At 40.5% G+C, this 27,201-nt stretch overlaps 1 protein-coding gene across 1 annotated transcript in view; it reads left to right on the forward strand.

Moving 5' to 3' along the window:
- Slc2a13 (solute carrier family 2 member 13) overlaps positions 1-27,201 on the forward strand; it is a 263,691-nt gene that overhangs the window by 136,857 nt on the left and 99,633 nt on the right. The window contains exon 4 of the mRNA XM_055627184.1: positions 9,262-9,370. Within this exon, the coding sequence (XP_055483159.1) occupies positions 9,262-9,370 (109 nt within the window). The remainder of the gene's footprint in view (positions 1-9,261; positions 9,371-27,201) is intronic.

Consider the following 27,201-nt stretch of genomic DNA (forward strand, 5'->3'; position numbering starts at 1 on the left):
CATTCTGCCCTATGTGAGGCAATCACTCTGCTAAGTCTGTTTTTTTGTTGTTGTTTGTTTGTTTGTTTGTTTGTTTGTTTGTTTGTTTGAGACAGGGTTTCTCTGTGTAGCCTTGGCTGTCCTGGACTGGCTTTATAGACCAGGCTGGCCTCAAACTCACAGAGATCTGCCTGCCTCTGCCTCCGAAGTGCTGGGATTACACAGGTGCACCACCGCATCGATCTTTATTTATTTATTTTTTATATTGAGATCCAGTCTTGATTCCCACAGTCTTATACTTTACTTGTTCTTCATACTCATAAAATTATTTTTTTTTATTCTTGTGAAACTCCAAAAGTGCAGTTGTTTATTTGCTGACAGAGAAGGGAAGCATGGAATTTTTTTCCATCTTATTTTGTTTTTGAGACAGGGTCTGCTATGTAATCCAGGTTGTTTTTAAACTCACTGTTACCCTTGGATTACTACATTTGTAGGCTACTGAAGTAGGTAACCCTCAGCAATTGACTGAAGATTTTTAGTCTTTCAAGTTGTATTCAGTCCTAGTGGAACTGTTCCAGAAAACTAAAAGAGGAAGCAGTTTTATATGATTAGAGTTAGGGTGGTATATATGTCAGGTACGTTTAATTACCAACACAAAGACTGACTGACTGACTGACTGACAGACTCATACACAGACACACGTATGCATGCACGCTCACCCACAGTCTCATGCCTTGGCAATAGAAGTCATCACCTAGAAGGTACATGGAGTTCAACAGGAGGCAGGGCCCATCACATAGACGCTGGATAGCGGAGGTGGATTCAACCGTCCTTTTCCCTGCCTGAAGAGACTGAACTGTTCCACATGGCCATGGCTGTCCCCTCTTCTCAAGTGTGAGTCAAGTACAGTCTTATATTCTAATGTGAAATACCATTTTTTAAAAATTAGACAGGTTAACAAATCTTTTTACTTTATTAATAAGAACGATAGTTTGTGAAAATAGATTCCATATGCTAGCAAGTTGAAAATTTCTGTCTTTTCATTCGAAGATTGCTTTACCTAGAAGTTAAAATGTCTAGTCTTTTAAGAAAATTGAGTATTTAAAAATGACACTTTCTTTGCTCAGGAATGGTTTTCTGAGCAGTAGCTCTCAATACATCTTTTCCCCCATGGCTGTTAAAAAAATCCTAAAGTTTTACATGTGAAAATTACTGGGATGGAGAATAAATTTATGCCCATTTCTTTTATTTAGTTGCTCTTGACTAAGAAAGTGTTATACAGTTTAGAAAGAATTCTTGGTAGTAATAATACAAGCTTTCAGGAAAATACTATTTCAATAGTGGTAAGCCATGCCATTGTCTGTTCTCACAAGTAGAAAAAAACCATTTACTTTAGCAACCTGAAATAATAATAATGTATAGATTAACACAGAGATTGCATTTGGACCCTCATTTACAGCAACTCACTTGCAAGCATGCACTTATAGAAACCGGCCCATTACAGCATCTTGGCAAATTGATTGCTTTGCAGGATTTCAAAATGTATTGGCATAAATGCCAGACTGTGAAGGCATGATTGCACCACATGGGTTGGATTTATCAATAGCAGCATCGTATTATTCCAAATAGAACGTGTGCCAGCTGCCAGCTTGTAATGACAAACATCATCTGGTCCTGCTGAGGAGGAGAGCAGCATGGTGCGCTCAAGACTTAGCGGAGCCTGTAATCAACCACGGCATTGTTTAGCAGCCTGGAAATGCGCTCAGGTCTCTCCATCCACAAGTTCTCAGCAACAGTATCTGCCTGGAGGTTTTGGTCTTTGTTTTGTTCCTCTCCCTTTCTTCCTTCCTCATATTTATTAAGCAAATAGTTATTGACTGTGGTCTATATGCCTGATCCTGAACTAAGTTCAGGAATAACTAAAATGATGAAACGTGGCAAAATCTGTGCCAAACACCCATCAAATTCAGTATGGATAAGGGATAAGGAACATAACCCAAAAACAAAAAGGATTCTTGAACTAAGGGACAAGCTGTGTGTGTGTATGTGTGTGTGTGTGTGTGTGTGTGTGTGTGTGCGCGTGCGCGCGCGCATGTGTGCGTGTGTGTATCTGTGTGTATTGTACATGTGTGTTTATTTGTGTATACATGTGTGTATGAACACATAAAACATATTTATGAACATACATATATATGAACACATACATAACACATGAACGTGCATACATATAAACATGCATGTATGAATACATATACATATGTTTATATGAATGCATGTTCATGTATATGTGTATGTATGAATTCATATATGTTTATATATGTATGTGTATATGTATGTGATTATGTGTGTGTATTTTGTGTCTGTTTATAACTGTGAATGTGTCAGTGTGTGTTTCTGTGTCTTTGTGAGTATATGTCATACCTGTAACTGCCCATAGAGGCCAGAAGAATATGGCAGATTCTGGGAGCTGCTTATGGCCATGGGAACTGAGCTCAGAGTCTTTGGAAGAACAGCAAGTGTTCTTAACCTCTGTGCCATCTTCCAGCCCTCTGACAGTTTTAATAAATTATTTTTTCATAACTTAGAGGTCTCAATACTCAGCTCTCTCTGAACGTTGAAGGTTTCATATTTTGGAGAATTTCTCTGTTGTTTTAAGATGATGTATTTGATGCCATAAAATCATTCCTAATGTTGTCTTAATCTCTTACTGATTATTTTGAATTCAATTCTTTTATTTCTGATACTGGTCATAATGTGTCTTCTCTCATATTTTTCTGTGTATTAGTCTCCAGTGGTTGCTGTAACAAATTCCCCAAAAGTTTGTAGCTTACAAAGCATATCACAACCTGCCAGTGACTGGTGTCAAGGAACTAACATCTAATTAGGAAGTTAGGACCAGAGCTGTCTAGGCAGTGCTGCTCCAGAGTGAATGCTTTACTGACATGCTGTGCAGCTCTTATTCCAAGACAGCTCAGGGTTCAAAGCAGGGACAGAGAAACAATGAAAATCACAGAGTGTTTATCAGGATCACCAGATATGCTCAGAATACAGAAGATGTCAAGACTGTTTGCATAATGGAAGCTGTTTGCATAATGCCCTTGAGCTCACTAAGCTTCATTGCCTAGGAGAGAGGAGGAAACATTTTGTCCATGTCATTCCTTGGGGGAGTAGAGACATTCCTTTCTAGGGGGTAAACAAAGTCTAAGGGAACAAGATCCACACAGAGGGTTATCTTAAGAACGTCTGTTATACACAGGCTACAGAAGTTGAAATTCTGAGCTGGCAAGATAGACAGCTCATTGGGTAAAAGCCTAACACCACTCCTCAGCCTGCTAACTTGTCTTTCATCTCCAGAACCTACTGGTAGAAGGAGAGAAACAACTACTGCCAACAGTTCTCTGACCTTCTCATGCATGCCATGGCATATAGAGCCACACATATGGACAAACACACATGCATGCTTATGTACGTATATGCATACATACATACACACATACATAAAATTCAAGCTATTTTCAGAAGTAGAAATTTGTTGTTTCACAGTTCTGGGTGAACACAAGTTGCAAACCACTTTGATTGGGTCGAAATGAAGGCCTCATTAGGCCTATTCTCACTCCACAGGCTGAGGGAGCCAGTCTGTTCCTTGATTTTCCCACTTTGATGGCAGCCAGTGTTCCAGCCTATTTCTATCTAGGCCAGTTTGTTCCCCGACTCCCACCAACCTGTCCTGAGCATCCCACCTTCTGGTAGCTCTCCACTGTAGACAGGGCGGGTGATCTAGAATAATCTCATCTTGTCCCCACCTGTATGTACTTTGTGGCCATTTGAGGGCAGAGCTCAGTACCAGTGTAGTTTCACAGGGATCCTTATTCAGCCTCCTCAGTCTGGACTGAAACTTAACAGATTCATTAACCTTTTCCAGGAAGCAGCTTCTGGTTTCACGAAGTTCAACTCTTTCCCCCTTTGCTATTTTGTGGGGTTTGCTATTATTTTTACTTTTAAATTAATTGAAATTACCTTTAAAGATCTGTTTCAAGACATTAAAGGATAGCTGTTTTTTGGTTTTGTTTTTGTTCCCTGAATAGTGTGTATAGCTCATTTCTGGTTCACAGGTCAGGTTTTGGAGATCTTCGTCTGTATTCAAGGGACAGAGTAAAGAAAATTGCTGAAATGGCTGCTCTATTAGGCTATGAAGATATCCCGAGCCATCTGGAATAGTCCAGAGCAGAGTAAACACACACACACACACACACACACACACACACACACACACACACACACAGCATGCACACACACGAGTGTGTTCGCACACAAAACAAAACAAATAATCATACCAGACATGACCAGGGCTATCTTTGAGGGTCGAAATAGAGGCTGGGTCCAAGGGAATAGGGGTGGGCTGGGGTAGTGGAGATAGCAAAAAAGTAGAGACTAGGTTGAGGGTAGGTGGGACAGGCCAGTGGATAGAGAGAGTGGGGATCTGAGGCAAGAAGGCCCAGGGGGAGATTGTGCAAACTTTGAAATGTATAACAAGTTCTTGGGAGGAGAGACCTAGAAAGCACGGAGGCCAACACTGGCTTTGATACCCTGATAGGTTCAACAGCTATATGTCAGTGGAGAGCCAAGATGTCCCTTTTGCCAGAGGCAAGGGAGATGACCCCTTTTGGCTGGGCAGAAAACCAGTTTCACAAGTTCCTGAAGAATCCTGGCAAAAAAAATTTTCTGTAGTACTGTTTGAGTTCATTTCTGGATAGATGGATTTCCTGAGACCTGTCAGCATCCAAGTTGGACAGCTTATATCCACCTGGAATTCCAGATCTAGGGGAACATACTTCTCACACACTCACACACATCGTATACATCCACACAGGTAGACACATACACATAAAGAAAAATTAAAATAAGTCTTAACCCTGATGCCTCTCCTTTTGGCTATCAGACTATTGAGATAATAGACCCTAGGAATTGGAAATTCCCCAGATATCTCATACTGGGGGCCTGGTGTCAGCCAGAGGGGGAACTTGCCTACTAGTAAAAGAAATCCTGAGTGAGCTGTCCCAGAAGCAGAAAGATGCACACATTATATACTCACTCATATAGACATATAACATAGGATAAACCTACTAAAATCTGTACACCTAAAGAAACTAATTAAGAGAGAGGACCCTGACTAAAATGCTTAATCCCTATCCTGAAAGGCAAAGACGATGGACATCAGAAGAAGAAGAAGAAAACAGGAAACAAGTTAGGAACCTGCCACAGAGGGCCTCTGAAAGGCTCTGTCCTGCAGACTATCAAAGCAGATGCTGAGACTTATGGCCAACCTTTGAGGAGATTGCAGGGAATCTTATGAAAGAAGTGGGAGTTAGTAAGATCTGGAGAGGACAGGAACTCCACAAGGAGAGCAACAGAGCCAGAAAATTTGAACACAGAGGTCTTTCCAGAGACTCATACTCCAACCAAGTACCAGGCATGGAGATAACCTAGAATCCCTGCACAGATGTAGCCCATGGCAGTTTAGTGTCCAAGTGGATTACATAGTAATGGGAAGAGGGACCACCTCTGACATAAACTGATTGGCCTGCTCTTTGATCACTTCCCCCTGAGGGGGGAGCAGCCTTACCAGGCCACAGAAGATGACAGTGCACCCACTCCTGATGTGATCTGATAAACTAAGATCAGAAGGAAGGAGAGGAGGACCTCCCCTATCAGTGGACTTTGGAGGGGCATGTTTGAAGAAGGGGAAGGGAGGTTGGGATCGGGAGGGGAGGTGGGAGGGGCTTACGGGGGGATACAAAGTGAATAAAGTGTAATTAATGAAATTAAATTAAATTAAAAAAATGAAATAATAATTAAAAAAAAGAAGTCACACAGTTCTGACAACTTGTCAGCTACTTTTGCAGAAGAGGCATAGAACAGAGACAAAGATGATGACAGACCTGACTGCCTAGTTAGACATACTACTCACCCTCTATTCAAACCCAAACATTTTGATGAGACCCTAAAGACGGACTTGGGGAGGCATGGTCACTGGATTTCTTTTTCACTTCCTCTTCTCAAAGAGACCGTTGAATAAATCTCTGTCTTGGCTTTTCAATAAATAAATAAATAAGTCTTAAACAAACAAACAAACAACCCATTTCCCAAAGTTATCCCCCAAAGCAAACAGTTTGTTGGTTGAATTGTTGATCTCTTCTTCTTGACTGTTTCCACCCTGGAGAGAAACTGTTCCTCCTGGCAGTTGGGTTAGATACTGTCTCATACATTTTGATGATGTTAGTACATACATGAACACTTAGGTTTCGTATGTTCTCCCGACAAGCTGATTTTCTTTACACACCGTAATTACCTGTCTTTTGAAACCTGTGATTTTAGTTTTTGTCAGATATTACACATTTCACTGTTGATCTTTGCTGTAGGGTGCTTTTCAGTTAGCTGAAAAGAACAGTCATATTTTCAAGTTGTGTTAGGTGCTGAGTATGTACACCAAATGCTGGCCTATTACACTAAAGACCCAGAATTTGGCTCCCCAACATTCCCTAGACCAGAATTATTTCACACAAGCCTGTAATTACAGCCACTTGGAAGGCTATAGCAAGAGAATCGTGAATTCAAGATTGTCCCTAGCCTTAGCTAGTTCTTGGCCCTTCCTGGCTCCATGAAACCTTGTCTCAAAACCACCACCGTTACAACAGACAAGATAGAAGTTTTCTTAGGCCTTTTTAAAGATGATATTCAGGCCATAATAGAGCAGAACTTGAGCCATTGTTAAAGGAAGCCCTTCTGAGGTTTTGGGGTTTTTGTTTTTGTTTTTGTCTTGCTTTTTCATTTTTAAACTTTGTAAAAGCTTAATGCAAGAACATGGTCGTTTTTCACTTTGGTTGATAGGGCAGCTGCTGTCACCAGCCCTAGATAAGTCCTGGAATGATTTCTCTAATTCTTTCAATTCCCTCCTCACTCGTGGGATCTCTTTTCACACATCTGCTGATCAATACCTAACCAGTTACTTAAGAGGGACCTGACATTGTACCCCAGATACTCCATCCTTCTCCGAATCGCCCTCTTCCCCAGTCCTCTGCTCCTTCCTGCCTGCATGGCATCCACTTCCGTATTCTGAGATACCTGTCCAGCTCGCTACTGCCAGATCTATCTGCTTTATCTCCCCATGCTTAGCATAGATTTTTTTTTTCTAAGACACTAAACTGGGCCAATAGTAGGGCTCATATCACTTGCTTCTCAAAACTCAGGGCTCGCCCGGCAGCAAACTCTTTCTCGTGGATTTTTTTTGGGGGGGCGGGGGGACTGGCTTCTTAGTGCTTTCATTTGGAGAAGTAAAACTGATAAACCCTATTCCATCTTAGCTTCGAATATAAGCCAAAAGCTGAGGTTTTAGGCACTACAAACAGGGTCCTAATATGTTTTCCAGCACTCAGCAATCAGCGGGCCAAGATCACAGCAGCACATGCATCTGTAGGAAGGGCTGCTGGTATTACCGTCTCTTTTATCTGTGCTGCAGCGCGCATGTCAAATCTGGGCACCAGGAAAGAGTTTTTCAGTAATGCAGTCTGGGATGTTTAAAATGAAGGAGCAGGGCAAAGCCGGCTGATTCCCTGGTCTCTTCGTTACAGCCAAGTATGTTTGAAGGATTTCTTAAACAAGGAGAAGGTAGTCTTTGACCTGTGTATAACAAAGATAAAGTTGCTTAGAAAAATTTATATTTGCACAGAAGCCCACCATCTGTCAGGCAGTGATCCATATATGTATTTCAACACTGTCACAGTAAGATACCTGATCTTTGCTTGTTTCACAAACCTCTCTGATATAATTGATTGTCCTATAGTTTGAGTGAATCTTTGTCAGTTTTGTATATGGCATTCACTCAGCCTACTTTTTAAATGAGTTGCCATTTTATTGGGCTTTGGGTGACCATCGGTGCTCCTCTAGGCTGATTTGTGATGTCTTGAGAGACAGAAATATGTCACATTTTGTAATTTTAATCATATTTGTGATGCGTCAGAATAATCTTAGCCCCGTAGCATTCAGTTCTAATTAATGCTCTGGCTCCACATCCCACATTAACATTTATTATGGAGACGACACACATTCTTTACCATTTCTGCAAACGAAATGTGTGACTCTCAGAAAACTGAAATGATGCGATTTACTTGGATTTTTCATTCCATTGGCATAGTTGAGGGTTTGGTGATGAAGCAGGACCTCCGGGGAAAGTGTGTTAATTAAGCAGCTGGCATCCTGGCAAGATGAAGCCAGCTCCTGTAACAGCAGTCATGTTCTGGATCCCATGAGTAGTAGCCAGCCCAGCAAGGAGAACGTATTCAGCATGCGTCAATAAGCAAGCCTTTCTGAAAGTAGAAGGTGGGTTCTGACCAGGCCAGTCACCTTGTGAGGCCTCTGTGATACCACAGTTGTCCAGATCTGATCTAGGCTGTTTGAAACCCTATGTATATTTGTTACATTTACTTATTTCTGAGGGTGTGTGAGGTGTCTTGTGTGTGGCATCGTGTACGTGTGGCAGTCAGAGGGCAACTTGCAGGCATTATTTCTTTCCTTTTGTCATGTGGGTCCCCAGGATGGAACATGGCTTGGCGACAAGTGCCTTTACCAGTTGAGGCATCACACAAGCCTCTGCTTCATATGTTATCATGATCGCTAAACACTTCTTCAGAACCAACTCTTTTTAAACACTTATATACATGCGTGTATATATACACAATAAACATTTTCTCTTACTACATTTCGATAATACTCGCTGTAGCTATAGGCAGGGTTAATATCAAGCCTAAATTCCTTGATGTCAATAGAATAATGAATTTTGTTTCTTTTTTCTTTTTTGTAATAAGTGCCATTTCATGTGGTTGTGTTTTTTTGTTTTGTTTTGTTTATTTATTTATTTATTTTGCCAGTTACTTCATAAACGGTCCCATGTGGATGCATGTAAGTCATATTTAATTGTGGAGAAAGTAGAAAAGAAAAAGGCATAATTAGTAATTGTAACTGGAAAGGATTCAAGGAAAAAACAATATGTGACAGATTCAGCTATGGGAGTCTAAACAGTACCCATGACTTGCCATCATCAGAATTCTCTACTGTTACTTCTGAAATTACAACTCAAAAGTACTGCTGGCTTCAGAAGTAATACATTGTTCCAAAATTTCTGTATAAGTTTATATGCCCAGTGGTGTTAATTTCACAGAGATTTGCAATGAGAGCTAAAAGTAATGGCTGGGTCTTTCTTTTTTTTTTCTTCTTTTGTAAAAACAGCTGGACCTATAATCTGCAGAATGCTGAGCTACCCCCCAACTCGCCGAGCGTTAGTTGTGGGATGTGGTTTACAGATGTTCCAGCAACTCTCGGGCATCAACACCATCATGTACGTATTCCTGTTGGCTTTCTCTTGGAAAGACTGTGAAGGGGCTGTTTCGAAGGGAAGGCAAAAGAGAGCTCTTTCGATGGTTCGTCACTACTGAATGCAGAGGGTTCCTTTTTGAGTATGTTTCACTACTGTTAAGAACCCACCACTTGGAATCTTGAGGTAGTTTCGTGTTTGGTTTATTACTGTTACTGTATGTCTCATTCAATTTGTAATTATGCAACCTGGTACTTTTTTTTTTTAAGAGCGCAAGGTAACATTTGAAATTTTATTTGTTACACGGAGTCACACAGAGGTTTGGATGCAATTGTGTAACGATGCTGTTGGAGCACATTCTTTCCCCAGATCCACTACATTCATTTCCTGACCATATCCCCTTGTTTTCCAGACAGCTACGTCTCTACTTTCATTTCAGCTGTATATATTGGATTTTATGTACCTACATAAAATTTAGGAGTCGCAAATGGAAAAATGATGTGATATCTGTCTTTCCGAGATTCACTTAATTCACTTAATATGATAATCTCTGATTGTATCCATTTTCTCGCAGACATTATAATCTCATTATTCTTATGGCTGAACAAATTCCGTCGTGTATATAAATGATGTTTTCTTTATCGATTTCTCTGTTGGTGGACATCCGGGATGGTCCCATGGCTTAGCTGTTGTGCCCATGCAACACGGTCAACATCACTGTGAAGTCTCTGTATCAGGTACTGACTTGCAGTTTTAGGGGCGTGGCGTAATTGGATCATATTGTAGATTCCAGAGAAACCTCCATGCTGACCTCTGTGGTGGCTGGAGCGGCTTACATCTCTCCCAGCTGCATGCAAAGGTTTTCTTGATCACTGCCATTCCAATGGTGATGTCAACAAATGCATTCCTCTAGCTAGTGAAGTTGAGCCACTTTTCCTGTGTATAGACTTTCTGTTCATTTCAGCGTCCCATTTAATGACTGGTTGTTTTTTTGTTTGTTTAGTTTTCTTAGTTCATCATAAATGCTAGATGCTAGATTTGCAACAAGCAAAGTTTCTCTCTGTGTATTTTCTCAGTTTCCTTTGCTGTGTAGATGCTTTTTAACACCATCATGTTCCATTTGTCTCCCATGGGTCTCTTTTCATTTGTTTTTGACAACTGGTTACCCGAAAGTACTTGCCTATGTACCTTCATGTATTACCTATACTTTTTCCTCTTAACAGTTTACAGAGAAACAATCATGTGATTTCTGTTCTTGGGTCTGTTTGTGTGATACATCATTTATTTACTTGAATATGTTGAACCATTCATGTGTCTCTTGGATGAACTGACTTGAATATCATAAAGTTTTTGATATGTACTTGAATGCTTTTTGTAAGAACTGTATTGGTTATTTTTAAATCTTTCTTAATCAGGATAACTGTTCTATAATTTTCCTTTCTTTTTATGTTGTGTCTTATTCTAGATTTAGTACTAGAGTAATGTTGAATTTATAGAAGGGGTAGTGTGTTTTTTTTTCTTTCTATTTCATAGACTAAATAGCTTTTGAATCATTGTTGCCAATTCTTCTTTAATGATCTGGTTGAATGTAGCAGTGGACTTTTTTAGTTGAGAGACTTTTCTTATTCACCAGTCTTGTTACTTTTAGATCTGCTTAAATTGTTTATGTTGTAGCAATTTAATTTTGGTACATCTAGAAACACATCCTTTTCAATTTTCCAATCTAATGAAATACAAGCTTTCAGAATATATAACTGATTTTTCTGAACTATATTGGTTCTGTCATAATGTCTCCCTTTACAGTCCTTACTTTGTGGATTTAGATTTTCTGATTCTTTTGCTCATTTAACTGAGTATCATTGACCTTGTTCATCTTATTAAAGAACCAACCCTTCACCCATTTGCTATGTCTAGTGTAAATTGGGCTGACTACAGTTTTCGATCTTTAATTAAGCATTCATTTTTTTAAATCTTTCCTTTTTTTAGAGATCAGAATATATTTGTCCTATGATTTATGATTGCCATTTTTCTACTTTGCTCACCATTGTCTATACTTGATAAAAAGTGTAATATGCCACAGTACATATTTTATCCTTTACCCTGAGAAATAGGAATAATAAAGTAAATGATCGTGGAACATAGACCATGACTACTGGGTGAAAAGCAGCTACTCGGCTTCACCAAGATGTCTGTCTCTAGCATCTAGAGATTTGGATATGTATGGTAGAACCAGAAACTGGTGCTTATCCCCATACTTCTGACACTCCTATTCGGAGTGCATGCAACTTGTCAATCAATGCTATAAAGACTACAGGGCAGTTTGTCCTCAATGATAAGTCAAGGACTCTCATGCTATGTGTTTTCTCTTACTCTTTCTAACCTCAGTGTACGTGTCTGTGTGTGTTTGGGGCACTTGGACATGTACATGTGTGTATTTGTGCATGTATGTGAATGTCTATGCGTGTGCATATGCACATGTATGTGTATATATTCATGTGTTCATGTGTGTGTAACTGTGTGTGGTGTGTTTGAATAAATATGTGTCTGCTTGTGTATGGTGTGTGCGCATGGATGTGTGCACGTGTGTGAATTGTGTATGCCTCTGTGGGGGGCATACATGCAGGTGTGTGTGAATGGGCGCTTGTATCTGTCCGTGTGTGTGGTGTGTGCATGCATGTGTGTGGATATATGCATGTGTATTCTTTCAGATTCTTCTTAAGATTCAGTAGATTTCATGAACTTTAATTCCAGTTGAAGATGGTCTCTGAAACGTAGCTCAATGATTACATTTTCTGAAATTTAGCTAGAGATATTAACTACATCCCCGCTGGTTTTAAATGAAATTTTTTATTAGTGCAAGTTCAGTTTCATGGACATTTCATTTTTATAACACTATAATACTGTAACGTTTTTCCCATCTGGCTTCTTCCCTTTACCTGAGTAGTAAAGTAGGCATTGCACGTCAGCATTTGAGCCCAAACTTAATAAAATATAGAAGTTGACTTATCTTCTTTTACAAGTTTTAGCTTCACCCTGAAGTCGCTGTGAATTTGAAATATTTTCTTTCTCACCGAGGAAATATCATGGAAACCATACGGGGGAGGGGCCAGCTACTGAGCGTTCTTGCTCCAGTAATCTTAGGTTTTAAGATTTTTTAATCTTAGGTTTTCTGTCTCTTCTCTCTAGTAGGAGACTTTATCTCTACTTTCTTTGCTTGTTAATTATCCAACCTCAGGCATGGAAATAACTTTTATTCTTGAGGTTTTCATCTCTACTGTTCATATGTATGTTCATGTGTTGGTCTGAAGATCTGACTTACATGAGAAGCTGCTTGATTTTTATCCTAGACTGTATTTTCTCATCATTAACTCCATTGAACAGAGGACTTGTTTCTCTGAACTTTAGACATGGCATTTAACTCTGAGAAGAACCAGTATTCTGATATCTGATTACTTAATAATTTCAAGAATGCATCTGAGTAGAATATTTTCATCTATTCAGAAAGAAAAAGAGCAGGAGGAATAGAGTCCTGGCTTTCCCACTGCGATAGAGTTGTGTGTTCCATCTCACAAACAAGAACTGTCTCCGATGTCTCAAAAACAAAGGGGAAAGCACAATGCAGAATGTGATGTATGCTGAACTCTACTTACAATATTAGTTATTTTCCACCTGAACTATTTTATTTATGACAGTCAGTAAATGAACCACACCTCCCCCAAAGGCATACAGGCTTCTATGGGTGTGTCTGCCTGTGATGAAGAAGACAGATGGTAGAGATGTGCACCCTACTTTACAGGAGTTTGTTAATAGCCTGATTCTTCTAAAGAAGTATAATCTACACCCTGCTGTGCTTATATAAGCAGAGAATTAGTCCATCAGACAGTGGAAGATAGGATTTTTTTTTCCCCGAGAAGACAGAAAATTGCTCAATATATTCAACCAATAGTAAAAATTACATACATCTCAAAAATCATTGCAGTCATAAAATTCTTACAGTTTCGAACACACTGTTGAGATCTTTGCATTATAACCTGATCTGGAGTGATGCCAAGCCAGCTTGTTGTTTCAATGAGTCATTTATATTTGTTAATCACATTTAATTAACTTAAATTTTAAGGGAAATATTTCTGGATCTGTTCCAATCTTGTATTTATTGTCAAAAAACTCTCCTGGTATTAAAAAAAAATAGAAAATAGAAAAGCAAATGTTATGCAGTCGAGGAACATGGCCAAGGAAGCACAGCCAGGTGGTGGTAAAGACAGAGAAAACTAAAGGAGAGTGAAATAAGAAAAAACATTTACTACATCCCAGGCTACTGATTGGAATTGGGTGAGTTTCTCTCTACTGTTCTTAATAGGCAGAGTGAATGGGAAAAAAGCAGGGGCCCTTGTCTACACTAACACTACTCTAACACTAACAGCCAAGGAGGTGAGCATCATTCTTGGTGTTATGGCTGATAATGTTTCCTTATCCTAAGCTTGTGAGGCCCTTGAGCTTTCCTTGGCTTGCATGTTGTTGTGAGGAAAGGCACAGGGCCTGCAGCTATCACATGAAGGCTCACAACAGAATGGGTTCCCAGCGGAGCCACCATGGTGTTCCCATCACTTCCCATTTCTGTATACGTGCTGCACGCTTGTTCAGGTTGTGCTAAAAGCAGACCCGTCTGGCCAGTTCTCTGCGGACTTTTAAAAACCCTGTAGCCGCTTAGAACAGGACAAAGGCAGGAAATGCAGCTGGTCTTAGGGAAAAGTGAAAACAGATGGAGAGGCACCTGCTCAGCCTCTGTGTCCAGGGACATGGTGCACTTGTTTCCACGGCGGTGTGTGTGCAGTTGCTTCTGGAGATCTTGGGGTGCTCTCGCTCACACTTGGTCACACTGTCACCACAACCTTGGAAATATTCTAGTCAAAGAATCTACAATAGACTGCTCCCTTGAAGGCCACCTAACACCCAGACTCGCAAATTCTCCTGGGAGGGTATAGTATGGAATACTATCCTTGAATTCTTTTGTATTTTCGCACTAAATTACACAATTTTCCCCTCCCTTTCCTCCCTTTGCTCTTTTCCAAATTTATGGCCTTTTTTTTTTCATTGAGTAACATTATACACACACACACACACTCCTAAATACATAAGTAAAACTGGCTCAGTATGTATAAAGTTAACGGTATGTATGTTTTCAGGGCTGACTGTTTGGTATGGAATAGCCAATTGGTGTGCTTTTCCCTGGGGAAGACTATCTCTCCTGATTTTAGCATTCCTTAATTGCTGGTAGCTCTTTGTGTAGTGTGAGGCCTCCCAGACTCCACACCCACCTCCATGTTATATATGTCTATTCCTGTTGTCCTTGTCCAACTCATATTTGAGCCCATATCCCGTCACATTGGTAAGACTTTATGGGAGTAGCTTCTGACATTCCTAGGAGACACAATCTCACAGTAAGCTCTTCATTCCTTTGGTTTTTACAATCTTTCCATCTCCTCTTCCTCCTTCCCTGAGGAGGATCCCTGAGCCTAAAGTATAAGAGTTATATTGTAACTCCGTTTTCTTAAACTAATCCTTAAGTCAGAGTTCTTAGTTCCTTCTTTCTCAGGACTTCCGAACAGCTTGGTAAGTGAGTTTTTCAGGTTTGTGATTATGTTTCCTGTGCTGATAGAATTTCAGGGTTCCAAATATTATTAAGCTGTTATTCACTGAGACACACAGTCTAATGATAGGTCATCCATAGCAGGGAGAAAGCAAATAATGCCTCTTGTTAGAACATCTTCATTCATTCTGATGAATTTCTAGGTTAGTGGACAGATTAAAATATATATAATTAAATATAAAATAATTCAATTTGTACTTCTTGAGAAATTCCAAGTGCCAGAAGACTAGAAAACGTATAAAGTCTATTAAGCATACACCTTTAACTTCATCTTCTTGCATAGATTAGTAGCCTGCGCCTCCACATTTCTTTGCCGATCCTCCTCTTCCTCCTCCTCCTCCTCCTCCTCCTCCTCCTCCTCCTCCTCCTCCCCCTCCTCCTCCTCCTCCTCCTCCTCCTCTTCTTCTTCTTCTTCTTCTTCTTCTTCTTCCTTCTTCTTCTTCTGATGATGGTGATTCTTTAAGGGTACCCTCCCATTCCTGTTCAGAGGAATTTTAAGAGTATAATTGGTTATTGAAGGCTGTTTCAAGGATGGAATTTGGTCTCTAAGCATGTTTCCTCCAGAAAGAGTTTATTAATCTCCACACTGATGTTCAGATCCCAAGAGTGTGCACTGCTTTTTGGAACTGGTACATATCCCTTCCCATTTCTATGTTCCCTGATGCTGGCCACGGCTTGTTTTCATTTCTATCATGCTGTGCCCTTGTCCTGAGGAATCAATTTGCCGTGAATACATTTCACTTAGAACTTTCTGTATGTTCTGTTGACAGCTGGCTTGAGGTGAGAGTTGACAATAAAATAATTCTGACTTTAGGAATAGAAATAGACTACTTTTGACAGTATGTGTGGACATTCATAATTATTTTTTTTCTACTCAATACCTTCACTTCTTAAAAAAAAAAAAAAAAAAAAACCTTGAAGCTAAAAGGATAAAGCTGCCATTTGCCAACAACTAAAAAGCACTCTTTTTCTCTTTGCCTTAGGGTATCATTCTATAGCCTCGAATGCCAAGAATGCATGGAAACTCTCCTGCCTTAAAACCAATAGTGTTAGTATTACATATGTAAGATAATATAGCCAGCTTATTTGTTGGTTTCAACACTTTAAAAATAATTAACAATAAATTAATTTGTTAATAATTATTAAGAAATAATTGTCTATACAGTTATTAATAATTAATAATAAAATCCAATAATTCATCAGTGTCACATTAAGGAAAAAGATAAGAACACTCCTCTTGGACTCATTTAACCAAGAACAAGCTCAGATTTGAATTCTCTGCTTCATGCTCCCCATGTCCTATGTCAACTGTTTGCTGAATGAGTCTGAGTCTTTACCTGCTCAATGAATGAAAAAGGGGAAGGGGGAATAAAAAGAAGACATGACTGCTCCTAGGTATGGGGCAGGAGAAGTTTTATTGTAAAGATGATGGTGATCAGAGTCAGAGACATCTGGGAGAGCCCAGAGTAGACCTGACCAGCAGACTGAGCCACATGTGAAAAGTGGGAAGCAGAGAGGTGAGAGCCAGGAGACCAAGAGGCCAAAAGGAACATATAGCTAAAATGGCTGGATTATATAGAAAAGAGCCACTGAGGGAAGAGAAACCCAGCTTCTGGGCTGGAGAAGTTTAAGGTAGGGAGTAGGGTATGCCAGTCAGGACTGTGTAACAGGTAGGGACACTAGGAGAACCTGATGGCCAGCATCTGCTTTGATAGGTTAATAGGCATCTCAGCTGTTTGTCTCGGGTTTGAGACCTAACATCTGGATGCTTTCTTAGCAATGTGTTCCTGTGCCTGTATCTGTCCCAGTGACTATATGTGTCTGTTGTGTAACTGTGTATATCTGTGCAAAGGGCCTCTCTCTCTCTCTCTCTCTCTCCCCCTTCTCTCTCTGTGTCTTTATTAAACAGTGCAGAAAGCACTATATATGGAAGGAATGAGGGACACTTTATAGAAATCTCTAACAGAGCCATAGAAGGAATTAAGTCATTTACTCCAGCAGATCCCCACTGACCCAGATAACAAACAGTATTACAAACACCATTGTTTATCAATCACTATCCAATGTTGTATTCAAATTTGAAAGTGGATATTAATTTTAAGAGCTTGCTTTCAATGTCTATATTTGCTGCTTTTAGCAAATGACACATACAGGTATGGTGGAGAACATAATTTAAGATTACAGTGATGTATTAGTGTAGGATGTAAAGGCTGATTACCTGGGAAGTTCAAGGCAAGTGAGGTTGATTGTTACAGTGTTTTCTTTAAGGCAGGTTAAACAAACAGTATAGGTACACAGTAGGATTGCTATTGTTTTTTTTTAATAATTTGTTTAATTTTATTATATGTGCATTAGTGTGAAGGTGACAGATCCCTTGGAATTGGAGTTACAGACAGTTATGAGCTGATATGTGGATGTTGGGAATTGAACCTGGGTCCTTTTGGAAGAGCAGACAGTGCTCTTAATCACTGAGCCATCTCTCCAGCCCAGGATTGCTATCTTAAGTGACCTCAAGGTATATTATTTACTTTGGCTATGAGGTCCAGCAAAAGTTGCAGTCTCTTACAGTGTAAGAGATATTTCCAGAATATTGCATCTCCACAGGCAGTTTACAACCATTCTTAACAGCTAAGAGGAAGTATGTTGTAGCTAACCGTGGGATTGGCTGAGGCATGTTTATAAGTGCCTGAGGCATGTTTAATGTCCCCTAATATGACATTTCCTAGACTCCTATCAGCTATACTGTGATTTTTTTATTTCATGTAGCATAAGAGAGACCTGGACCGATCAAATTTCATAGCTTGCTGATGAGTTTGTTACACAACTGGACTAAAAAAAAAAAAAAAAAAAAGTCTTGTCCATTCTTTTAAAACTCAGTTTATGTGCCGATGGATTGACAGAACATTAAAGTTCAGGCGTAAAGTGATAAGGAGCCAACTATAGTCATGACAAAGAAGTCAGTCTGCCCAGGCAGGAAGGACAACAGTGGAGTATTTAAGGTTGGAGGGGGAAAAAAAAAACAGAATGAAGTGTTGAGGGTGAGCAAGGAGTGATTGGGAAATGGGGGGTGGGTGAGGAGATTCCGTGCACTATAAGCAATGCCAGCTGATTTAAAGTTTGTAATAGGGAGTTATGTTCTTCTTGACATTTTTAAAGAGACCATCTAGTTTCCCTGTGCATGACAGCTTAGAAAGGGTTATTACAGAAAAGAGAAAACCTGAGCAGGAGACCAGCCAGCTAGCCACTCAAGAGAGGAGGCAGGAGCTCTGAAGGCATGGGTGAGTAGGAGTCCTGTAAAGATCCAGGTAAGAGAAAGGGTATATCCTTTATGCCTGAAATTAAAGGTGGCTGCCTCACTCCCCTTGACCCTGCTTGTTAACACGTTTCTTAGTTCTCAGAGCAGGACTTTTCATTCATACTGTTCTTCATTGGCCCAGGTCTACCACATACAGTGGACACTCAGAAAATGTCCATGGTATGAGAAATGCAGCCAGGACAGCTTCCTTCCATTTCTGTTTCCTGTAAGCAGATGTCTCTTGTAAACTTCCCATCACCGATTTTGTTTTCTGTTTGGTTATAGAAAGATTTGCTGAGTTTTTAGAAGATAGGAATCAAAATGTTTGGGAGGTTAAGTATTGTCTCTTTGTTATTTTTCAAATTGTTTCAGTTGTTAAAGGATGTGTAGTCATACTGTATTTTTTTATTTATCTGTCTGACTTTTTAAAGTTCTCTGTGAACTGATTTACAACTGACAAAAATTCCCTTTCTACTGAAATAATATAAAGGAAAAATCCATATTACTCTGGCATACTACCAATATGCTAACCTATAGAACTGAAAACAAGATAGGATAAAGGGTTGAAATGGCCTTTTGGTCTATTCTTTCATTTTATCCAGAAAGTGAATGAATAAGATACCTGGGCTATATTATACAGGTTCTGTATTTAGTTTTTAAGAAAATACAACTTTGCCACAATAAGTAAAGATCACATAAGTTAGCTACATGATTATCAAAGTAAGGCTTGGATGTATTTTGTGTATAATAATCTGAAAGCTCTCATGCTATTTTAGTAATTGCTATAAAATCCAGCCAAATAAACATATAAGTATTTAAAATTGTGTATATTCTGAAAATTGTTGTGGGAGAGTATTTCTCTTACCTCAATTTTTACTGAATCTGCCCCTAACCTACTAATTGGCTATTTTCTAATAGATTTAAAGAATTGGGCTTAAAATCTAGTTAGAAAGTGAGAATTGTTTTCCAATAATAATCACACAGCTCTCTCAAGATGTCATAGGATAACGTGAAAGACAGAATTCAGGATTCATCCTCTGTTTTCTTCTAATGCCAGAATTTCTTTTGTCACAGGTTGTAGATGAGGGCAGCTCATAGGTACAGGACGGCATGTACCAGACCCTAACCATGAGCGAGTGGCCGTTATTATTAGGACTGGTACCACCGTGACCTCAGCAAGCAAAGTTTGTTGTAGTAATGAGAACACTGGTGATAGTATGTGGTCACTTGCCCGTGGCAGGGAAAAGGGGATAGATGCTTCTTAAAGTCATTCTGAGGGCATAAAAATGTTCCCATTTGTCACTTCTTAATAAATTCTCTGTATGTGTTGTGTGACACCGTTTCTGAGATGACAAGAACAAATATCTACTCACTGAGACAGGGAGATGATTACAGACTCAAATACGGATGCCACCACAGGTCGAATTCAGCAAACCAATAAGTTTTATTGGGGTTCCTTATAGGAATGTGGGTGAGGGGTTACTTACAAGAATGGAATTGGTGACAGTAATGTCACCAAAGCCTGATTTTTCCTGGCAGCTCAGGAAAGCTAGGAACCCTGAATGTACTACACAGTCTGCAGGTAGCTCAATAGGTTGGAGAGTGTGCTTTCCAGGTGACTCAGTTGGTCCAAGCCTCTTTCAGGCAGTTCACCTGGTTTTTTTCATTCTCTTATACACAGTTTGGCTGGTCTTTGCTTTTTCTGGGCTGTTCAGCTTGTCTGAGTTTTTTCTAAGCATCTTGAACTATGTGAGGGTGACTTTCTATACTCTTTACTGATAATCTACTCATGGAGAGGAAGGGGCCTGGTGAATTTTGTCAGTTTCAGGTATTTTCTAAATTTAAGAAGCTTGCCTGTGGGAGGGAATCTCTCTCTCTCTCTCTTTCTCTCTCTCTCTCTCTCTCTCTCTCTCTCTCACACACACACACACACACTCACACACACACCACTTAAAACATCTTGGTTCACTACCCTTTTCACACTTTAAGGCATTTACCTCCAAGACATAACATTTTAATTTTGGAGAAAACTGCTACACAGCAATACGTAAGTGAGTAATTTCAGAGTTCAGGTAATTTCTAAATCTGAAAAGCTGATATGACTAGAACTTCTCAGAATTATTTGTATAGAATATAGAAATGCAGTGTTTCTTTGTACACACTATGTAGAAGGCCAGAAGACCAGCTAGGAGGCCAGCTTGTGACCTGTTGTTTATTCTAGCTGTATTAGCAGCTCAACTGATGTGGGGCTAGCAGCTACTTGTTTTGATGCTAAAGTATTATTGAGGTGGTTTGGGGACTTGAGAATTTTTCTATCAAGGTGTAAGGAAGCAAGTCTGACAATGTGTGTCTGCGTAACCAAAGGTTTGTTTTGAGACCATTTATGCTTTTGTTTTCGTTACCATCATACAGGTCAAGTTACTGTGGTTTTACTGTCGAAAGCAGCAGCCCTGCCCCCTCATTTCAAATGATCTCCCCAGCTTCAATGTCTACTTTCCAGGGGCATGTACTTTCACTGCTTAATTGGCATTTCTTCCAGCATCAGTATCTTCGTTTGTTAAATCAATAACATTTATTGTCGGTTCTTCTCTACTTTTGAAACTCTGTATTGATTTTCAGTTATAGATGACAGACTTTGAGCACTTCCCATTCACATGCTTTCTGAGCCTCATATAGTTATATCTCAAGCTTTAGAGGCAGCTGGTGTGACCATTTTCATTACTGTGACTACAGGAAGATTGCTGTGACAAAACACCTGGACACAGAGCTTTCCTATGTGCCCACATCTGCTCCTCCTGCCCTTGGAATCCCATGCACCCTTCTCATCTCCCCACCACACTGCCTTCCTGTCCCCAGATGAGAATGGTACAAGTCAGGTTGGCATAACCATCATGGCAGGGAGTGTGGCAGCAGACAGCCGGGTATGGCACTGAGCAGGAATGAAGCTTACATCTGATTGATAGTTTGGAAGCAGGGAGAAATGAGCCTGTCTGGGTCTGACATGGACGTTTGAATCCTTAGAGCCTGCCCACAGGGTTGTACCTCCTCCAAAAAGGCCACCCCTCCTAATTCTTCCCAGTGGCTCCACCAACTGGGGACCAGGTATTCAAACATAAGAGCTTATGGTGGCCATTCTCCTTCAAACCACCACATCGGTTTGCATTATGGTTCCGCACGTGTATGACGATATAAATGATAACTAAGATAATTTTAAAATAAATATTCTTTGGTAGATTTTTTAGCAACATAATAGTATAGATTAGGAAAGAAACGTCACAATTTGTAACTATTTTTTTTTCCTCGTTGAAATACAGTTGTATCAAGGGAGTGAGCCTGAGATGGCCACCCATCTGGGACGACGGGACCCAAGTAGGGAGCAAGCCTAAGTTGACCACCAGTGCAGCACAGCACAGGTCCAGGTCAGCAGACCGTACATGAGGCGACACCTGCCCAGTGCCACACTGCACCAGTGGAACATACGGCACTCCTGAGTTGACCCCAGACCCTCAGAGACCCCAGGCACCACTAAGATGAACAAGTAAGTGGTGGGCCTGTCCCTAGTGCTTGAGAGCAGGAGAGCTGGCCCAGCCAATTGCCTGCTAGATCACTCAGGAGAGTTAGCCCTGCGCTTGACCTGAGCAGCACAGTAGAGCTGGTCCTGATGGCTCAGATGTGGGTGGACTGGAACTGAGGGCATAAGAGCAGGAAAGTTGGTTCTGCCACTTGCTGGCTATGGTATTGGTTGAGGTAGCCAGGCAGTGTTAGAGAACTTGACCCGGTGAGGTGAGAGTGCAGGAGAACTGGTAGGCTGAACAGTTCAGATACCTCAATTGGCCCAAACCTCTTCCAGGCAGCTCAGCTGGTTTCTGCTTCTTCTAGGCAGCTGATACGGTCTCAGAGTCTTTGCACCCTGGCTTCTCTGAGAGTTTTTGCCTAAGGGTGACACTCATCTTTTATTGCTTACTCTGGAAGGGAGGGGCATAGTGAATCTGGTAAGTTTCAGGAACTTCCTGAGCTATTTTTAGTTGTTCACCTTCCTCTTTAAGGAACTTTCTGCAGGATGGAATATTTCAATCCCAGAGGATGCTGTTAGACAATTACCTCTAAGCCCTGTTTTCTTGCTAGATGAAAACTGGGCTTCTTAACAAAAAGAAAGAGTAAATTCTCTTATATATTTGTCTGGGAATGGTAATTGTTTATGTGAATTTTACAGTTTTATTTTGATAATGCTGTTAGTTTTCACACAGCATTTAGTATTTGCTTAAGAGCATATAGTTTGGAATCTGGAGAGATAGTTTGTCTTGCTGAGGACCCAAGAACCATCACCAAAACTCATGTGAAAAAGACAATCATGGTGTGACATCCTTGTAATCCTTGTAATGCTGGAGTGATGGGGACAAGTGACTCCCTGTACCAGTGGCTGGCCTGTCTAGACTAATCAGCAAGCCTCAAGTCTAAATGGGAGACCCTGACTCAAGCAGACTCCTGAGGATAACCTCTGACCTCCACCATACACATGTGTACCTGCACCACACGGGTGCACTCATGTCATTTCCCTACAACATACATGAAAGATTGCACAGTCATAGCATAGTTATGACATAAATGAAAGATAGGGTCTTTTTAAAATAATATTTTGTCATTCTATTCATTTTGCTATTGATCATGATAAGCCATCTGTGACCACAGTTTTGGAATTTTAAATGAGACATTTTTCAAGAAAAATAGAATTTCCATAATGTTAGTGGAGAAATTAAAGTTAGCATGTTTTGGGGAATAATTATGTACCCACATTTGTATAATGTTTGTATGTCCCAATTTCATAACAAATAAGTAGCTTTTCGTTATTTTATTTGAATTAAGTTCTTTGTCTTGTGGATTACAATGTGCAAATAAGATCCCCACTAATCTGGAAAGTAGTCCAAGTCATCAGAGGATTTTTATGAAATGAAAGCATGGTAAGAAATATTATAAAATGTTTTCTGTAGCAATTTCCTCCAAACTGAAACATTCTTCTCTGGAAGGAAGCTATTAAAATTCTGAAAAAAAAAAAAAAAAAAAAAAAAGAAAGAAAGAAAGACAAAAAAGGAACAGGGTTCAGAAAATAAACTTACCTCTCAGAAAGGACTTACAACGGACAGGATTCACAAGGATTCTCCCTAAGCAAGAACAGTTTCTGGGAAAAGGAGAACTCTAACCAGTTGAGTGACCTACAAGTTATGCTGAGCTTGAGGGATGTGGCTTTTATGGCTTGACTCCTATGCTGGGGTAGGCCTTTTGCTAGTTCAGCTGTTGTTGGTTTACCCATACTCCTGTAAGTAACTCCAGGATGTAAGCCCAATAACATAATTGGTTCTCCATGTCAGATATTGATGCCCTTTGCAGTGTAAATAGACATTTGTCCACCTCTCCCCAGGAAATTTTATGCATGGTTGGCATTCAAACAGTGACAGACAAACACAAAGTTGAGGTGGGGGTTGCGTGGCTGCTTCAGGGGTTAAGGCTTGCAACAGAGGCTGGAGTGTCTGAAGCATCTGTAAATCAATGCTAACATGGCCATCTTTCCACATGCGGTGTGTAGTGTTGGGACTACTTGTTATGGCCAGTTTCACAGTCCTTGCCATGAGCCATATGGTATACCTGGAGGTGAAGTGTTTATGGGTTACTCCAAGGGTCGAGTCGTCATGTTCTTGTCGGAAGGTATGGTACACTTACTTTATGAGTGGAGTCCACCATGTGGGTACGGAGCCATCCTGAAAATGTTTGAATGACTAGAGAAAGCATTGCAGATCCTGAAAGTAGCATTCAAGGGGCAAGACCATCAGTTTGCAGCAGCCACCATGGCTTGGGGGCCACTGCTGTGTGTCTAATGAAAGTGTCACTGAAGCTTGGCTGACTTTCCAAAGGGAACTTTTGCAGTAAGATTCACAACAGAAAAGAGATATGAGTCTGTCTTCCTTCGTGCTGTCTTCTGATTTGGTGGGTAAAATGGATAAAAGAACATGAGTTGTTGAAGAGCTTTTCTTACAGCAGAAAGGACAAAAGAAAAGAGAGAGAGAGGGAGAGAGCACAAGCTCGATATTCGCGAAAAACAAAAACAAAAAACAGCAACATCGCCTCCTGGACTAAAAACGTGAGACTTCTGGAGGGAGTCAGATGATGAGGAACAATAGAGCATGGTAAAGTGATATGGCGCAGGTCTGACCTGGAATAGGCAGGAAGTGAAAAATCCATGATTCAACATGTAGACAGGAGCCTTCTCTTAGTTTTGTTTCCTGTTTCTGTGCTAAAACACTCTGACAAAGGCAACTCTTGGGAGAGATAGTTTATTTGTCTCATAATTTCAGATTAAATCCCATCATTGCCCAAAAGTCAAGGTGACAGGAACGTTAAAACCGTCACATCCCCAGGTAAGGGGGGGAGACAGAATGATTGTGTGCATAACTGTCTTCTGCTTTTCTTCGTCGACATAGCTCTGCCTGGGAAGTTGTGCTGTCCGCAGTAAGCAGGTGAAGATAGGTAAGACACCAGTTCACTGATGAAGCTTGTCTCCTCAAGCATGCCCACAGGCCATCCAATCTAGACAGTTCCTCACTGAGAGTCCTGACAGGTAATTCTAGGTGTTGTCAGTTTGACAACCAAAATAACCACCACAGGCCTTGATAATACCTTAGTGCAAAAAAAACTGTGATAATCACAGGATAGTAATCACCTGTACTAATTGCACAGAGATTTTCAACAAATGATGAAGGAGTCAGTCACAGCTTGACTCATGAGGCTACAGGACATGGGAGGGCGTGAGATCAGTCAGGATTCTGTAGAGGAAGAGACACTGCCCAAAGCTCCTCGAGACAAAGGCTGCATAAACTCAGGCAATTATAATGCCCATCAGTCTGGTACACTGATTCATATGAGCCGTTGGAGACATTTGGTCATCACCAACTGAGGCGAGAGACAGACTTTACTAAGAAAACTATGTATAAGAGAAGCAGTCTTTGACGCCTGGTTCTCTGACCTTCACTGGATTCTGTTGATGGTAGAATTAGGTCTCAGGTTGATTTAGCATGGACCTTAGGACTAGCATAAAGCTTTGGTGGATTTGCTGAGCCCTGTGATATTAAAGTAGCCCTCTAGAGTTCTGAGAATTGCTGGAAGATAAGAACTGTTTACACTGCTACATAATTATGCTACTGAAAGCAAGAGGGAATGGGAAAAGGGAAAAATAGACAAAGATACTTGTCTAGGCTACTCAAGGAAAATGTAGCAACATTTGTGTTCAGCTATCATGGTTTCTAGATAAAACATTATTAGAAAGCCAAATGCTATGCAGTGAGCTTCTATATTTTAGACCTTAAGTTGCAAGTTACAGAAAATGAAAATGCTAGCATGGTGTAGGTTAACAAAAGTAAATTTCCCATAGGATTTGCAGTTATCCCCCAAGAACATGCATTGTACATTTTGTTCTGTAAGAACATATACTGAGAGAAGAGATTTTTCACCCAGCCTGAGGCCCTTTTATGAGCCACATGTGGCCAATAGAAAGGCAAGGCAACATTACTGGCTTAGAGCCTGTCAGATCCCAGGAGTTGGTTTCAGCAACTGCACAGCAGGCTAAGGTGGGACTTTGGGCCCTAGCTAAGCCAAGCAGCCCATGCCTGCTCCAGGAAGATCATCAGGGCAGAAGAGAGTGACAGGAGCCTATGGCACCAGTAACATGACAGCATGAAGAAGCCTGATGGCTCATGGAAAAATGTTTGTAGATTGCAGAGGGATCGATGGGCTAATGTCTCCCACCATGCCACTGTACCCGGCATTGTTCTTTCAACAAAAGAATCTTCTTGAAGTGACAAGATCTTATTATGTTGTTGGACCTTGCTAATATCCCTATTTTAGTATTCTCTTAGCTACCCAAGACCAACTGGTACTTTCTCTGAATGATAGTCAGTCTTTACAGATCCTGCCTGTGCTTTGTGAAAAGAATTCATTATGTTTTACCAAACCTTGAGTGTCTAACAGATTTGAAAAAAAAAATCTGAAATAACAGTAAAGGCAGCAGTTAAGGAGTTCAGAGGGAGGAACCACTCTTTGAGTGGGAAAGGAGACTCTCAGGAGCCTCAAGATTGTTGGGTAAAAATCCAAGCGTCAGAAGCGGACTAACTCCCTACAAATTGTTGGCTAAGAAGGCCACCAAGGCCTTACAAACTATAAAGGCTATTACAACTGTTGCTGGTTGCATGCTGGAACTAGATAATAAGGCCCTACTGATGACGATAGCACATACTTTGGCTAGATGACATGATGAAATTACTTTGGCTCAGGGTAAGCTGGAATCTCCCTCCTTACTGGCTGGCTTTCCTAATGCTAATAGGAAGCATTTAGGCTTTGGGAGCCAGAATTGTTGCCAGCAGTCCTACTCAACTACAAACCCCACAAACTATACTACAAGCATAGCTAGGTAAGATAGGCACAGGCAACTGTTTTCTAACTGGACTAAAGGTCTGTTCTACAGGAAGAACTCAGATCTCATACTGTAATTCAGGGCAAAAGCTCATGACTGAGGAGGTCATAGGTCTCAGTGCTAACGTTCTGATAAATGAACATGATGAGCCTGTTGAGTTGTCTTTGGACATTTGTGCTTATACCCATGTATCACTGATGATCTCAGACACAGTCCTGAAAGGAACTTGTTGTACTGCAGAGGCCCATGACTAGTCAAGTACCTGAAACCTTAGTCTAAGTTACTATCTCTGTGGTGTAGTGTTCCCTGATACTCAGCCATGGATGGAGAAAATAATTAGACATTTATGTCATCCCCTTCAAGTCTTAGGGAACTTCAGGGAGTTGTCATAAAGAATGGGGTAGAGCGCTGTGTAGTAATTCCCTCTGAAATGAAACTTTTGTTTCTAGAGGGAT

This window comes from Psammomys obesus, unplaced genomic scaffold (genome assembly GCF_907164565.1).
Source record: "Psammomys obesus unplaced genomic scaffold, mPsaObe1.curated_primary_1811, whole genome shotgun sequence".
Taxonomy (NCBI): domain Eukaryota; kingdom Metazoa; phylum Chordata; class Mammalia; order Rodentia; family Muridae; genus Psammomys; species Psammomys obesus.